The sequence below is a fragment of the Herpailurus yagouaroundi genome, unplaced genomic scaffold, assembly GCF_014898765.1.
Source record: "Herpailurus yagouaroundi ecotype Mexico unplaced genomic scaffold, PumYag 78260, whole genome shotgun sequence".
Taxonomy (NCBI): Eukaryota; Metazoa; Chordata; class Mammalia; order Carnivora; family Felidae; genus Herpailurus; species Herpailurus yagouaroundi.
The window spans coordinates 701-14,814 of NW_024421121.1; the positions used below are offsets into that span (position 1 = coordinate 701).

The window sequence follows — 14,114 nt, forward strand, 5'->3', positions numbered from 1 at the left end:
GATCTCAATCCAAATCTACTCAATTCCAAAGCTGGTACCTTCCCCACTTTACCACACTGCTTCTATGGTAAAGGAGATTTCAGAGGTTGTTATTTTGGGGTAGCCTCTAGACTAACTAGGAGATAGTAAGAAATTAAGTCTATTACAGGTATCAGGGGGAGGGATTATTGTTATAGTAACTGGCAGTGACCCCCATCACAGTGGGGCACATATAGATTCCCAAAAGCAGACAGGGCTTTCGCTAAAACAAGTAACAAATGACTGTAAGGCTCCTGTGTGAACCATTGACACTGATAAGGTTTTAGGGTTCTATATGGTATTTGCCCAAATTCCAGTTACACATACTATAAACAATGATATTTGAACTAAGGCTACCACAAAAGTCCTTAAACAGCTGAACTTCATTCCATTTCAAAGCTGATAAGTATATTTGGGTATTAAGTAGCGAATGGTGGGAACGTTGCCTTTTTGGTTTGAATCTTACAAGTGGGTGACTTTCATTTGAGTGATTATGAGACCGGTTCTCAGTTCTGAATATTCAGAAACTAGATTCTAAGTTACTACAAAAGCTTTCCTGACTGGTCTTTTCCATATCTAGTTTCTTCTCACCATTGATCTGTTCTCTAATCCTTGCCTCACCAACATTCCCCAAACATTCTTTAATCATGTTGCTTCTGCATGGTTTCTCACTACTTATTACTATTCTCAATTCTCTACTATAGGCCTTTGTAACTGGCTCCCAACTTACCTGTAAACTCTCTATCTCCCACAGTTCCCTGCTCCTGGTAGGCTCATTTACTCACTCTCCTTCCATTCTCTATTCTTACTACCTTCATTCTCACCTCCAAACCTCTGCTTATGCTTTCTCCCTACTCATTTTCTTTCCTGCCCCTCCACATGATCTCTCTTCCCGGGTGGGCTCTTTTCTCTCCTCACCTACCCAAATCTTACGGGTCCTTTAACATCTACCTCCTTTCATTCAGCTGTGGACATTTGTTTGTGCCAAGAAGCATAAGCTCCAAAATTTGTCTCTAAGGTTCCTTTTCCCCATCTAACTTACCCAAAAAACAAACAAAAATTTACATTTTTATCCCACATCTAGCCTAGTCGTGGCTCCACATTAGGGGAAATCTCATTTTTGTTCAATTGATACATCACTTTTATCCCTCTTTTGACTGCTTCCAACTTTAATATAATTAGGAGATCGGCCCTTCCCTCCCCAGAGTTATACATCTGTCCTAGGCAATCTATTCTAGTTTAGATATGGTCTCTTCTGGGCCTATGACACAGCATATGGTTATTACCAAGTAACAGATATATTTCCAGAGGAAAAACTTGATTATAATTACGAGTCTCATAACTGAGGTAGTTGTAAATTATGTTGCATAATGTTCTTAAAATTATAAAACTATTAATATTTGAGTGCATTAATTATTTTGCTTCATGCTGTGCAGGCAGCCAAGAGATAATGGCTTCCTTTTAGCAAAAAAAAAAAAAAAAAAAAAAGCTATTCAAATGCTTGGTTTGCTCTGAGCCCATATCTCGTGTTTTTTCTTTGCCATCTCTTTGGTACCCATCACCTTCCCTGTGTTTTTTCCAGTTAGTCATCAATGTGGATGAGATGACATAAACAATACTGGCATACTTATCAGTTTACCAGCCAAGTCCGCTTCCTTGTCCCAGTCTCACCCTTTCCCACACAGGAGCAGGACAGTGGGAGAGGGAGAGGAAGTGATGGAATCTGTTTAGAAGAGCCAAGGACATAATAAAAGAGGAAAAAACAAGAAGTGAAGAAGAGGGGAAACTTAGGAGATGTTCTAGAATTTCTACCCACTTTAGTGGGTATGAACCAGTCTTACACCATTCCCTACTGGTTAGGACAAGACCACACATATTTAGGACATAAGAAAAAAATGCATTCAGATGAGAATTATTTGATAATACCTCTACAGGAATTTGGTAGGTGAGGCAAAATGAAGAGGGTTGGCATAACTGGTGTCTTACCTATAGTGGCTGAATCTTCTATAAGCAGAGACAATCAAGGTTGCTAAAACCCACATTTCATCAACTAAAGGTGGCCAAAGGCTTATTCCCATTTCAAAATATTTTAGTTGATAGTATATATAAAGATGTATCACTACTGTTCTTGCATTCCAAGGGACCTGAAAATTCCATACAAATAATTTTGCTTTCAATAAGTCAGTGGACTTTCATTTAATCTTATCTGACTGCACTAGAAAAACAAGAAACAAAAGAACATTTTTGGCTAGTTATAGATACATCTGAACTGGGATGCAAGAGGAAGGAAGAATATGTCATTTTTACTGAGGTGAACTGCTCAGGAAAATAAAAGTAGTTATACTCTTTTAGCAATCTGCTTCTTCTTACCCAAAACATAAATCTCACTGTTGACTACGGCTGTACTGAATCGGTACTTAGAGAACTTCATGGGCGCCCGCTCTGTCCATTGATCTTGGCTGGGGTCATACTGCAACAGTCGGTTGCTTAGTCGATCTGGTTCTTCATCAGGAAGATCCATCTGTGTGAAATATGACAGCTGATGTAATAACATACCATTTAGAAATCTCTGTGAGTGCATGAGTGCAATTAATCAAAGCAGACAGCCAAGGAGATGAATAGAAGTTAGCTGTTGTGACTCACACTCACAAACACACCAGATCCCGTGACTTGGGGTGATGAGGACTCTGTCAATGTCAGAGGAATTTATGTTCTGTAATAATGGAGCTAGGGTGTCGGCCTACAGCAAACAATCTGTGATCTTAGCAATGAGACAAGACAGCATTTTTTAGAAAATGAAGTGATAGCAGAGCCTTAAAAATGAAACCAAACTTTCTTGAACAGTATTTAAAGTGTAATTTTATTTCCGCAAACGTTATTGGGCTAGAGTTTAATAATATTTGCAAGAGACTAATTTTAATAATTCATAAGGCATTTTTCTTTTTAATATTTTTCTAATCCAAATGGAATGAAATTATAAAAACGTTTTAGTGTTTTAATCATTAGAGTATTTTTACACTATAATTACGACCTATATGGGAATGGTCTGAACTCAATTTTTAAGATTTATGGATTAATACAAATTATTTGCAGTTATTTTAATGTATTTATTTACATACATTTTTAATGACTAGAAACAGTAAAAATTGAACTGTTTATTCTTACACACAAGAATATGGCTTCCCCTAATCATAAACTTTAGGTGAAGTGACGTGTTTTGTCTTCAATGTGTCAAGAACTTTTATGGCCTCAGTCTAAGGATGCTTAAATGGCTTTTGTTTTGGATGCAGGTGTTTGATATAGAAATAATTGCCATACTTATGAAAGTTGTAATTAATTTAATTACTTTAAATCCACCAGGGGTTATGATCACTGTGATACAATCACGAACCCACGTGAGCTTGCAGTTTAATGCTCTGTAGTTACAGCCCTGCAAATGCTTTTGTTATACGGTAAATATTCATGTGCCATTTGTGTGAAGATGTTATACAGGAACATTGTTGACTTTACTGTTTTAATTTTCCTTCTCATTTTTAAGTATTTGATCTTTATTTTAGTGGGAAGAAAACCAAAGAAAAGCTTCTATGTTGTCTTTGGAGCTTATTCATGCAATATTAACTATAAAATGGATAGCTCTGAAAAGCTTAACTACACATAATCAGTCAGGTCTCGGCTACTAGCTGTGATTAAATCTGTACTGCTTCTTGACACACAGCACAAATTTCACGAAGCATTAAATGCGGAGTTTAAGTTTTAAAAACAGGTATGATAAATGGCAAAATCCAAGCTCGTGAAATGAATGCAAAAAGCATCAGTTTGATCACAAGGCGAATTTCCAAAACAAGAAATCTTACAGGCTGAAAGAGGTTGACTTTTTGATATGAGGATGGACAGTGAGCTACGGAGAAGAGTTTTTACAAGGAAGACCCGCAGGCCAAGGCAGAAGGCAGCTGGCATGTTACTGCTGTGAGAGCTCAGGGCACTGGGAGGGACGGCCACGGAGAGAAGGAAGGGCCGCTATGGTCACATTCTACTGACTTTGCCATCTCGGCGTGTATCTCCTCGCAGGGCTTTACCGCAAACGGTATCTGCTGGTGCCCAGCAAAGACATGAAGTGTTTCCAATGACAATATACTTTTGTGGCAATGATCGTACCATCACAGGTTGGGTATTCCGGCTTCCTGGTTAGCGTAAGAGCTTTATATTTAGAAGAGACCTCAGAGTTACTTGGCCTTGGCTCACACAACTATTGAGCAGACAGAAGCAGCATGAAGATCCAGCTTCTCTGCCTCTAACTTAGATGCTCCCCACAGATAATTCCTCAGCATAAGCATCTTTCATAATTAGCAAGAATGGGAAGGATTATAAAGAGCATAGCATGAATACTGAATGAAGTCATATCTATGAATAACACACTTTAAAATTCATTCCCCTAAAATGCTTTAACACTTTACAATCTTAAGTTTGATATTCTATAAAGTAAAAGGCATTTTACCCAAATATAAGTCATGCTCTTTTAGTGTTCCACGAGTACATTTTTCAACACAGCAACCAGACGCGGCACGGCCATGCCAGTTAGGGATGCAGGAAATTTCTTAACCTGAGGGGTCCAGCCTCCGATCACGTAAAGTTTATTATTCACCGTGACTACGGCATGGCACGCCAACTGCAGTGGGAGGGGAGACACCCTTCTCCAACTGTCCCGTTCTACTGAGTACTTATCGACACAGTTTGTGATGAGATACTGGTTTTTAACTTTCATCTGTCCTCCTATAACATAGAGGTCATTACAGACACAGCCCAGAGCGTAGAGCTCTCGAAATTCAGCTGTGCATAACTTCTCCCAAAACTGGTTCCCTCTGTCATGATACCTGCCAATTAAGAGAGAGAACCTGGGATTAGTGTTAACTGGAACACAACTTACCCGAGAAACATACTTAAGTTTCTTTTCCAGCTACAAACAACATGATCTGGGTCCTACTATTGGTATGAGGAAGACACATTAATGTAAGATAGTAATACAGGTTTGTGCTTCTTTTTTTTGGCAAGGGTTGATGAACAGACTCTAATGTGCATAGAAACAATTAACCGTATCTCTCTGCCGAATTTATGTATTTTGGTAGTTATTATTTATTGATTAATTTAGTTTAAATTCAAGTTAGTTAACATACAGTGTCGTCTTGGCTTCGGGAGTAGAATTTTAGAAAATATACTGACAAAGTATAGGTGATAGCTTTCATTTCCTAGTTCCGGGAAAGCAAATCAAGAATAGGAAGTCTTTCAGAAAATCCTTTGTAATTTTACTAGAAAGGAGGAATAAGTAAAAATGAAAAAATGGCACAATGTATTAGTCTGTGGAGTAGAAGTCTCACTTTAATACCATATTCAAGCAAGCAGCTTTCCAGCAAACTCAAAATACCTCAATTCAGAGATTTTTAATGGGACAATGTATGCTATGCAGAATTTTAAGGATTCTTCTTGTAGTGCTAACTGGCTGAGAACAGAGTCAAGAGAACCTGTAGGTGTCTGATACATTTAGCATCTACTTTAATGCTCTGGGTATGCTAATTTCCATAATTTCTTCCACGAATAAGTGTATCTGTCTGAGAAGGGTTTGGGGTGGTAGAGACACCAGGATATTGGTTTCTCAATATCTCCTAGAGTCTGACACTTTGATTGTGTGTGTGTGTGTGTGTGTGTGTGTGTGTGTGTGTGTGTGGCGCATTATAGAGTCACTAAATGATCTTGTGGGTATCCTTTGTCTTGCCTCTTGATAATAGGAAGTCTGTTTTCTCCAATCATGATTTGGGACACGCAGTCTAAGATGGACAAAAGTACTCATGGGGACAGTGAGGTGTGAAATTAGATCTGTCCCAGGAAATCCAGAATGTATTCTGGAATTCAAAACTAAAACAAAACCAGGAAAGTGTGGAAAATAAGAAAAGTTATTCTGTTTGGAAACAAATGAAGAAACTATGAGTGTTCTATACAGAGGACAGTTTTAAAGTACAGACTACTTATTTTGCACCAAACATTTGACAGTTAATAGGATTATAGGAGTTTTCCCCAGCAGTTCTGGGCCAATTTTTATATTCTTCCCCAGAGATAACTGCTTACTTAGGGCTTGACAGGGAAGTTGGAAGATTACATTCCTTTCCTAGAGGGCATGTCTGGTTTGTCACAATCTGAATGCAGAAACTTAATGCTAGTTGTTGTCTATGCAATTCTAGGTAGGACACCGGTCCCTTGAATCACAGTTGGAATTTTCACCAGTACTTTTAATTGTATTGGGTTTTAGAAGAGGAAGGAGGGCTAGGTGTCATGGATGGGGGAATACTGAAGTAAAGCCAATTTATTAGTATATCAATAGAACTAAAAGAATGGGGTTTTGGCTTACTGAGACATGGTTTAAGAGAACAAGCCAAGGATGAAATATGTCCCATGAGGGTTGGGAAGTACACGTTTTCTGGGCAAGCTTGCTAATCTGATTTTTGTTTTGATACTTTAAAATGAAAATGGGGAGGAGAAAAGGACCAGATAAAAGTATAAAACATATTATTAAGAGAAATGGATAGAACATTAAAAAGACTGACAAAAGAGGTTCAGCATTCACAGAGGTTGATAGTGTAAAGACAGCCCCTATATCCTCAACTGTTTGTATAACTGAAGTATGAGGGAGAGTTAAAGAAGATGGAAAGGTAGATCTTTTTTTTTTTTTTTTTTTTTTTTTTTAAATAAATTACCTACTAGGGGCACCTCGGCAGTTCAGTCGGTTAAGCGTCCGACTCTTGATTTTAGCTCAGGTCATGATCTCATGGTTCATGAGATCGAGCCCGGCATCAGGCTCTGTGCTGACACTGCGGGGCCTGCTTGGGATTCTCTCTCTTCCCCTCTCTCTCTGTCCCTCTCAAAATAAGAAAGTATACTTAAAACAAATAATGACAGAACTGCAGCCTGTCTTGACGAGGAAGCAAAGTAGCAATCTAAAGAACCCAAGGTACCTGTACAAGAGGCTCTACGATGAAAAGAGGGACACCGAGGGATCTGATAGCCTGGCTCTGTAGTCTATACCTGATTATTCTGAGTAAGACTGTTCTTGCTGCCCAGGGACATGCTTTGTCCCCATGGGCATAGGGCCAGGTCACTCACCCAGGGCTCTGCAGTCCCTCCCCTATCACTACTAGGGGAGATGATGGTAAAAAAGGGACAGGCCTACAGTTCAAAAGAGATGGTGGAGTGTTAAGAGATGACAGAAAAATAATAGACCTCTTAAGTCTTCCTCCCAACTTTGCCATGAAGAGGAACTACTTTCTCACTGAAAAGTCTGAACAAACCCTCGTAAGAGGGAACTGAGAGGGGAAGGATACTGAAGGAGAGCTTTTCTACCTAGTATTTATTCTAGGTGCCTATTTCTCACTTACCCAGTTAGCTGAAGACCTGAATGCTCACTGAAGACTTGCTGAATAAACAGTAAACAGACACATCCTCCTCACATACAAGACCTATGCTACCTCTTAGCAGACACTCGTTCCTTTTATGATTCTAGGATTTGAAGCATTCTTAGACCACAAACATTTTACACTATTGGAGGTTTAGGAAAGATCTACAAATTAAGAATACAGAGTGAAAACTGATAGATAATTAGTAATTTTTGGTTGAGAAAAAAAAATTACTTGTTCCTCTGAATTATGAACTAGAAAATCAGCTCAAAGGAATCAATAAACTTTTCTTCTTGTTAAGTTATATCAACAAGCTCTTCAAAACCTAATCAGTTACACACTTTATTTTTTTTAAAGTTTATTATTTATTTTTGAGAGAGAGAGAGAGAGAAAATGAGTTCAAGGGGCAGAGAGAAAGGGAGAGAGAATCCAAAGCAGGCTCTGAGCTGTCAGCACAGAGCCTGATGTGGGGCTGCAACCCACAAACCATGAGATCATGCATGACCTGAGCCAAGTCAGACACTTAACCGACTGAGCCACCCAGAGGCCCCTCAATTACACCCTTTCTTTTGGATCAGAAATGAAAGCTAAGCATGAAAATATACAACGGAGTCATAATATATATACATTTACCTTATAGAAATCCAGCTGCATGCTCTTAACAAAAGGAGAAAAATAATTTTAGAATGTGGGTGATTTCATTATGAATGATAATACATATGTAGAATATGACATTACGGGGTAATTTTGACTACATGTAATTAAGATATGATTGCTCCTTGGGAAGTATTTCCTTCTACTGTTGCTAGAGTCAAGATAATTAAAACCAATTTACAAATATTTGCTAGATACAAACCTATATATTTCAACATTCTTGTTCTTTTGTCTAGCGAGTTTGGAGGCACTCGCTTCTCCGGCCACAATTATAGTGTTGTTTTCCGTGACGACACCAGCACACACGGTTCCCAAACCCTCTCCATACTTGGGAGATGAAATGAAATAGGTCTTCCGTGAAGCGGGATCATAACAAAAACTGGCCTCCCCATAGTTCCTGTGTCTTGACCTGATTCCTGAAGAATTGTTGCCAATGCAAAGCAAAAGACTAGTAGTCTCCATGCCATAACGGAGATTTAGAGAGTGCTGCTGGGGTGTCTTGATGGCTTTGAATGCGTTTTGAATGATGTCAATGCAAGCTGCATCACACAGAAGCATTGTGTTCCTTTTTAGGGCTTGTCTTAAAAAAGAAGGATTTATAAGTTCCAATCTGACCTGCTTCAAAAGCTCAACAAGATGTTCTGTGCGCAATTCTTGGTTATGATTTACCCATCTCAGGACTAAGTCCAGGATGCTCTCCTCCCTGGATATGTTCAAGTCATCTGATTTAATAAGCGTCAGAAATTGGTGTGCTCCGATTTCTAGTATTTCTTCATGTAAGCTCACCTCAGCAAAGTGCTGATATAAATATTTCTTCGATTGATCGGATAAATCTTCAGCTCCAATCTGCTTTGCAAAATAATAGATACCTACACAGTTCGAGGCATCCATATGGTCCATCATGTATTTTTGACACACACTAAAGATTTCTTCCATCTGCATAAAGTAGGCAGCCATAGCTACGGTCTGTACATTGGCATTGTTGATCTCCAAAGCCGCATTGTACATGTAGTTCAATATCACTGACACACTTTCTGCTGTAATGTCATGAAGTATGACTTCCCTTTGAGTACATTCAAGCAGTCCACAAGTGAACATAGCTTTGAAATAAGGACTAAATGCAGCCAGGACCAGCCTGTGGCAAGGAAATTTCTCCCCTTCTGCTATGAGTACTACGTCAATCATTTCTGCTAATTCTTTCATGTTCTTAACTTTATTCAGTAAATTCAAGCTATGTTGGTATTTTTCTTTTCCCTCAGCCTTGAGCTCCATGATACACTTTTCAATGTTTCTAAGTAAGTCTTCTTTAAATTTAGCTTGATTCTTGTGGGGCTATTTGCATGTCTGATTACTCACAAAGCAGAGATGTCCTGTAACACTCCTGAGGGAGAGAAAAGAATGTTTTCTTGTAAGAAAAAAATTCTCTGTAATTTAAATATGGAGCGTTAGTACTAAGAAGTATTTGTAAATAAATATTATCCATTCCAAACAGAGTTTAAGACAACCACTTTTGTGTCTAAAAATAATGCCATTGATTGCATAAACAGTAAATTATTAACTAACAACATTAACCTAATCAGCAGCAGAGATTTTTCTAGGAGGGCTGGAAAGTCCTCCCTTCCAAGGTGAATGGAGAGAGAGGTGATAAGCTGGCATGTTTTGCAAATGCATTTCCAGTTACCAAATACAGCTGGCCGGCAAACAAAGGAGGCAGGGGCATCAGGTAGCCTTCTCTCTGAGGAGATGCATCATTGAAAATGTTATGCACACCCTCCCAAAGAAACACACCCACATGTTTAATGGCCACAAAACCATACAGGATGGCTGAGAAAAGAAGTCCATTAAAGTTCTGTGCAAACTTTTGCTACGGGGCAAACAACTCAAAACAGTGCTTTGCAAAGCATAACCAAATGTCTGCTGACCTGAGAATTTACAATACTTGAAACTTAGAACTAACTCATCCTAAACTTAGAAAGGACCCCAAAGCCAGCCTGTGTCTCCTTCCCCACTCCTTGCTCAGCTTCTCTTGGTTCCTGACTTCCTCATGGCATAGATGGACTCACTTCCGCCCTTAAAAAGCACTGGTCTAATCAGAAGTCTCTTTAAGCTCGTCTTCACCTTGCCCAGAGGAATGGTAACAGGGTATTTCAAGGGAGTTAAAGAGCTGTTTGGATTTAAAGAAGGGCATTCTAGAGTCAGCAACCCTCACGCGAAGAGCAGATCTCCAGGCCCCATCACCCTCTGTAGTTCTTACTTGGCTATTAGCTGTAAGCAATAAGAATAAATGATGGTAGGAAAGTCAGTGTTAGGAGTTAAGAGAGGAAGAGAGGTGATTATTTCAATCACGTGAAAGCATAATTTGTCAGCTATAGAGGTTGTAAATTTTCTACATTTCTGTAATCCTATCAAATCTCGATGAGATTTCTCCATCTCCATTCTCACTGTGTCTCAATGAGCAATGGCACTTGTTTCAGTGTTGAATGAAAGTTCATTTCAGGAAACAAGTGTTTAGGCATGACAGGAATGTTTAAGTATGTAATGGCAACTATAAGACCTAAAAATCACTGCGCTGGAGTGTGTGGAATTATAACAACCAGCCAATCTAAGAGTCTGCACAGACTTCAAATAGGAATAAAACCCTCTTTGCCAGATTTTCCAGCATTAATGGCTCAGCTTGATTTCAATAAAAGCTTAAGGCTTTCTTTGTGAGGCCTTGCAGGTTAAAAGTGAACCTCTGCTTTTTACTTTCATTTGTTTTAGATTTTACAAAGAGAATCCAATTATCGGTAATTAGGAGGTCATCATATTTCTGAGCTCTCCTACACCACATTATGGGTAGCCCAAATAATATTACGTGGGCTTCTTTGTACATAAACACATCAATTCACTTTATAGATGGCAGCTGTTACCTTGAGCTGAAAACCAGAAAAGTTTCCTCATAAGGAAATAAGTATTAGAAAATTTCTACTATTCCATCTGTAGGAATACATAAGAATCACTCAGAGGATAACCAATCCCAGTGCTGGAAAGCCAAGAGCAGTTTCCAGATAGGGTCACTAGATCTAGTATAATGCAGGCAGTTAAGACTCGTCAGTTTCTAAAGTGTTGACCTTGATGCTGCTAGGAAGAAACGAGATGCTGGGGACCCAAATATTATGACCATAACCCTAGGGTTTTGTATTTTTGAGGCAGGAACCAAACCACCCTTGTTGAGTTTGGTGGCATAGGGCTATCTTAATAAAAACACAGGCAGCATTAGTTTCAAAGAGAGTTAAAAAATGGACTAACTAGTACAATATGTTTGTTTTCTTTATAAACATAGTAGTATCTTATAAATGACTTTATAGTGGACAATGTTGGGTTTCCCCCAGCATCCCAACCTGCCTTCTCTTGGAGTCAATGGGGTAGGGCCACTGTGACTAGTTCAAGGATGGTGTGAGACCTGAGGTTGGCTTCATCAGTGTGAAGCTCACGTCTCTGGTTCGATGGTTGGAGGTGTCCATGTGTCATATAGATGAGAGGTCTGGACTGGCTACAGCCACATCTCCATAAGCCAGCATGAGGACAAAGCTAATACAGGGAAGAAGGCAGAGAATAGACAGTGACGGGTTCAAAACATGCTGTACATCTATATTTTTCAGGTTTCAGTGACAAACCATTTCCTTTACTGTTTACGCTAGTTTGAACTGGGATTGCTGAACTGATACTCAAGAGTCCTTATGGTACAAGTGGCAGGTGCAAAAATATCAAGAAAAGGTTGCCTAAGATGCTTGCAGTTGTATATGTTGTAAAATTTCACTTTCGTTATGTTCTTATGTTTTCTATTATTACATTGTCAAGTAAAAGAAAGATGGAAACTTCTAGCTATCTTCATTTCTTCATGACAGAAGACAACTATCACTAAGTCACTCTTCTGAGTTTACCTCTTCTCGTTAAATGGCCACAACATTTTACAGGTGCAGGAACAGAGTCTTGAACCCAGTTCCATCTGACTCCAAAGTCTGTACTCTTAACCATTCCCTCTTGTGCAAGTGCAGACAAACTAGGGCCACAGACTAAATATTTCAGGCTCTGTAGGCTCTAGGGTCTCTGCGCAGCTCAACTCTGCCATTGTAATGCAAAAGCAGCCAGAACTGATACATAAACAAAGGAGCCTGGCTGTGTGCCAGTGAAATGTTTTAGGGCTATTGAAACTTGAATTTCATATATTTTCACGTGTCACGAAACATTCTTCTGATTTCAAAAAAAATTTTTTTTAATGTTTATTTATTTTTGAGAGTTAGAGACAGAGCATGAGTTGGGGAGGGACAGAGAGAGAGGGGGAGACACAGAATCTGAAACAGGTTCCAGGCTCTAAGCTGTCAGCACAGAGCCTGACACAGGGAGGGCTCCAACTCTGGAACAGTGAAATCATGACCTAGGCCAAAGTTGGACGCTCAACAGACTGAACCACCCAGGCACCCTAACATTCTTCTGATTTTTAAAAGCTATTTAAAATTATAAAATCCATTCTTAGCTTATGGGCTATACAAAAACAGGCCACAGGTCAATGACTCTTGCTCTACTGTTATAAATAAATACATTTTCTAGATCGTGAGTAGGACAATATCCCATCTGGGTGCCTATTCTCCACTTCTCTGCATAAACCCAGCTGGGGAGTTTTGAGAAGGGTAATGGTCAGATCCCTATTTCAAAATGATCATCTGATTTTTCCCAAGGTCCCCAAAGAGAAATCAATTTCTTGCATAAATACTTTATTTGGATGCAGCTTGTCTGCCCCAAACATGGGCTTCAACAACAACAAACACTTTTAAAACAAAAATAACTGTTACAAACACTATGAAGAAACATTTATGAATTTTTTAGATGCATGTAAATATTTAAGTACCCCTTCCTTCCAATTGCCTTTTACACACCTCCTGAAATATGCTCTAAATTTCTATGGATTTATAGACCAAATGAATTTGCTGATGGAAACCCTGAAAAATACCCAAGCAGTTAAACTCACCACCATATTTCAAAGACATTCTCAGCATTGTTTCCTGTATGTATAAGGTGTAGAGAAGATACTGGCATTGCAGTGAGATGGCTTTGAAGGGACACCAGTCCTGGCTTTGCATCTGCTTGGATACTTGCTATAATCCTAAAATTATTTAACCTTTGAAAGCCTTGGTTTGTTCATCTGTATAATGGGCATAATGTACATAAATAAGGTAGTTAGGTTAGTTCTTGGCATCCAAGTGCTCAATAAATGGAAATTACTGTTATTTTACGGTAGTATAGCAGGGTGCAGCTCAGAGGCTAGAAACGTGGGCTTTGGCTGGGATTACTGAGGCCTGGGTTTGAATCCCTGCTCTACTATCTAGTGACATGAGCAAGTTTCTTAAGCCTCGTTCAGTCTTTTAACTGGAGATTAGCTTTGAGAATTATATAATAGTCGGGAGAATTAAATAAGGTCATGCATTTATAATATGTAATTTGCTTGGTAAAATCTGCTCGGTAAAGCTGAAGTAGGATATACCTGTACAAATAATTTTCTAATAATAACGATGTTTGGGTCCATATACAAACTGCTTGTGGGTACAGACACAGCTCATAAATAAAAGAGAGCTGACAGAAACTTTTTCTTGTAATGAGGGCAGAGAGGGCATTCTCCTTTCATCAGCAAAACAAAACTGTATAAATGTTCTCAATGATATCAATGGGAAGTTATTCTCTGCTCCAATTTATAGAAGACTGAACTGGTGCATTCATATTAATAGTACCCATAATAACAGAGAAAAATGAGTAGCGAAGATAAATACAAATCACAAGAATAATGCCTAATTACTCTGCAAATCCAAAATGCAGTTATACCCGTGTCCAGTATATTTAGTTTTGAGAGATGGACTGCTACAAATTTTATTGTGGCATAAAAATGTTAATTTAAACTGCCAATGATTTGCTTTTATGATGTTTGATTTTATAATCTTTACATTACCTTTTCCTAAATAACAAATGATA

At 38.7% G+C, this 14,114-nt stretch overlaps 1 protein-coding gene across 1 annotated transcript; it reads right to left on the bottom strand.

Annotated features, from left to right (window-relative positions):
• Nucleotides 1-404: 404 nt before the first annotated feature.
• LOC121026327 (kelch repeat and BTB domain-containing protein 12) lies at nt 405-13,737 on the bottom strand. Its single transcript, XM_040469190.1, has 4 exons — nt 13,727-13,737; nt 8,314-9,492; nt 4,619-4,889; nt 405-2,539 (listed from the first exon to the last, which is right to left on the bottom strand). Exons 2-4 carry the CDS (start codon nt 9,381-9,383, stop codon nt 2,357-2,359), a joined length of 1,524 nt encoding a protein of 507 aa, XP_040325124.1. The 5' UTR covers nt 9,384-9,492; nt 13,727-13,737; the 3' UTR covers nt 405-2,356.
• Nucleotides 13,738-14,114: the final 377 nt, after the last annotated feature.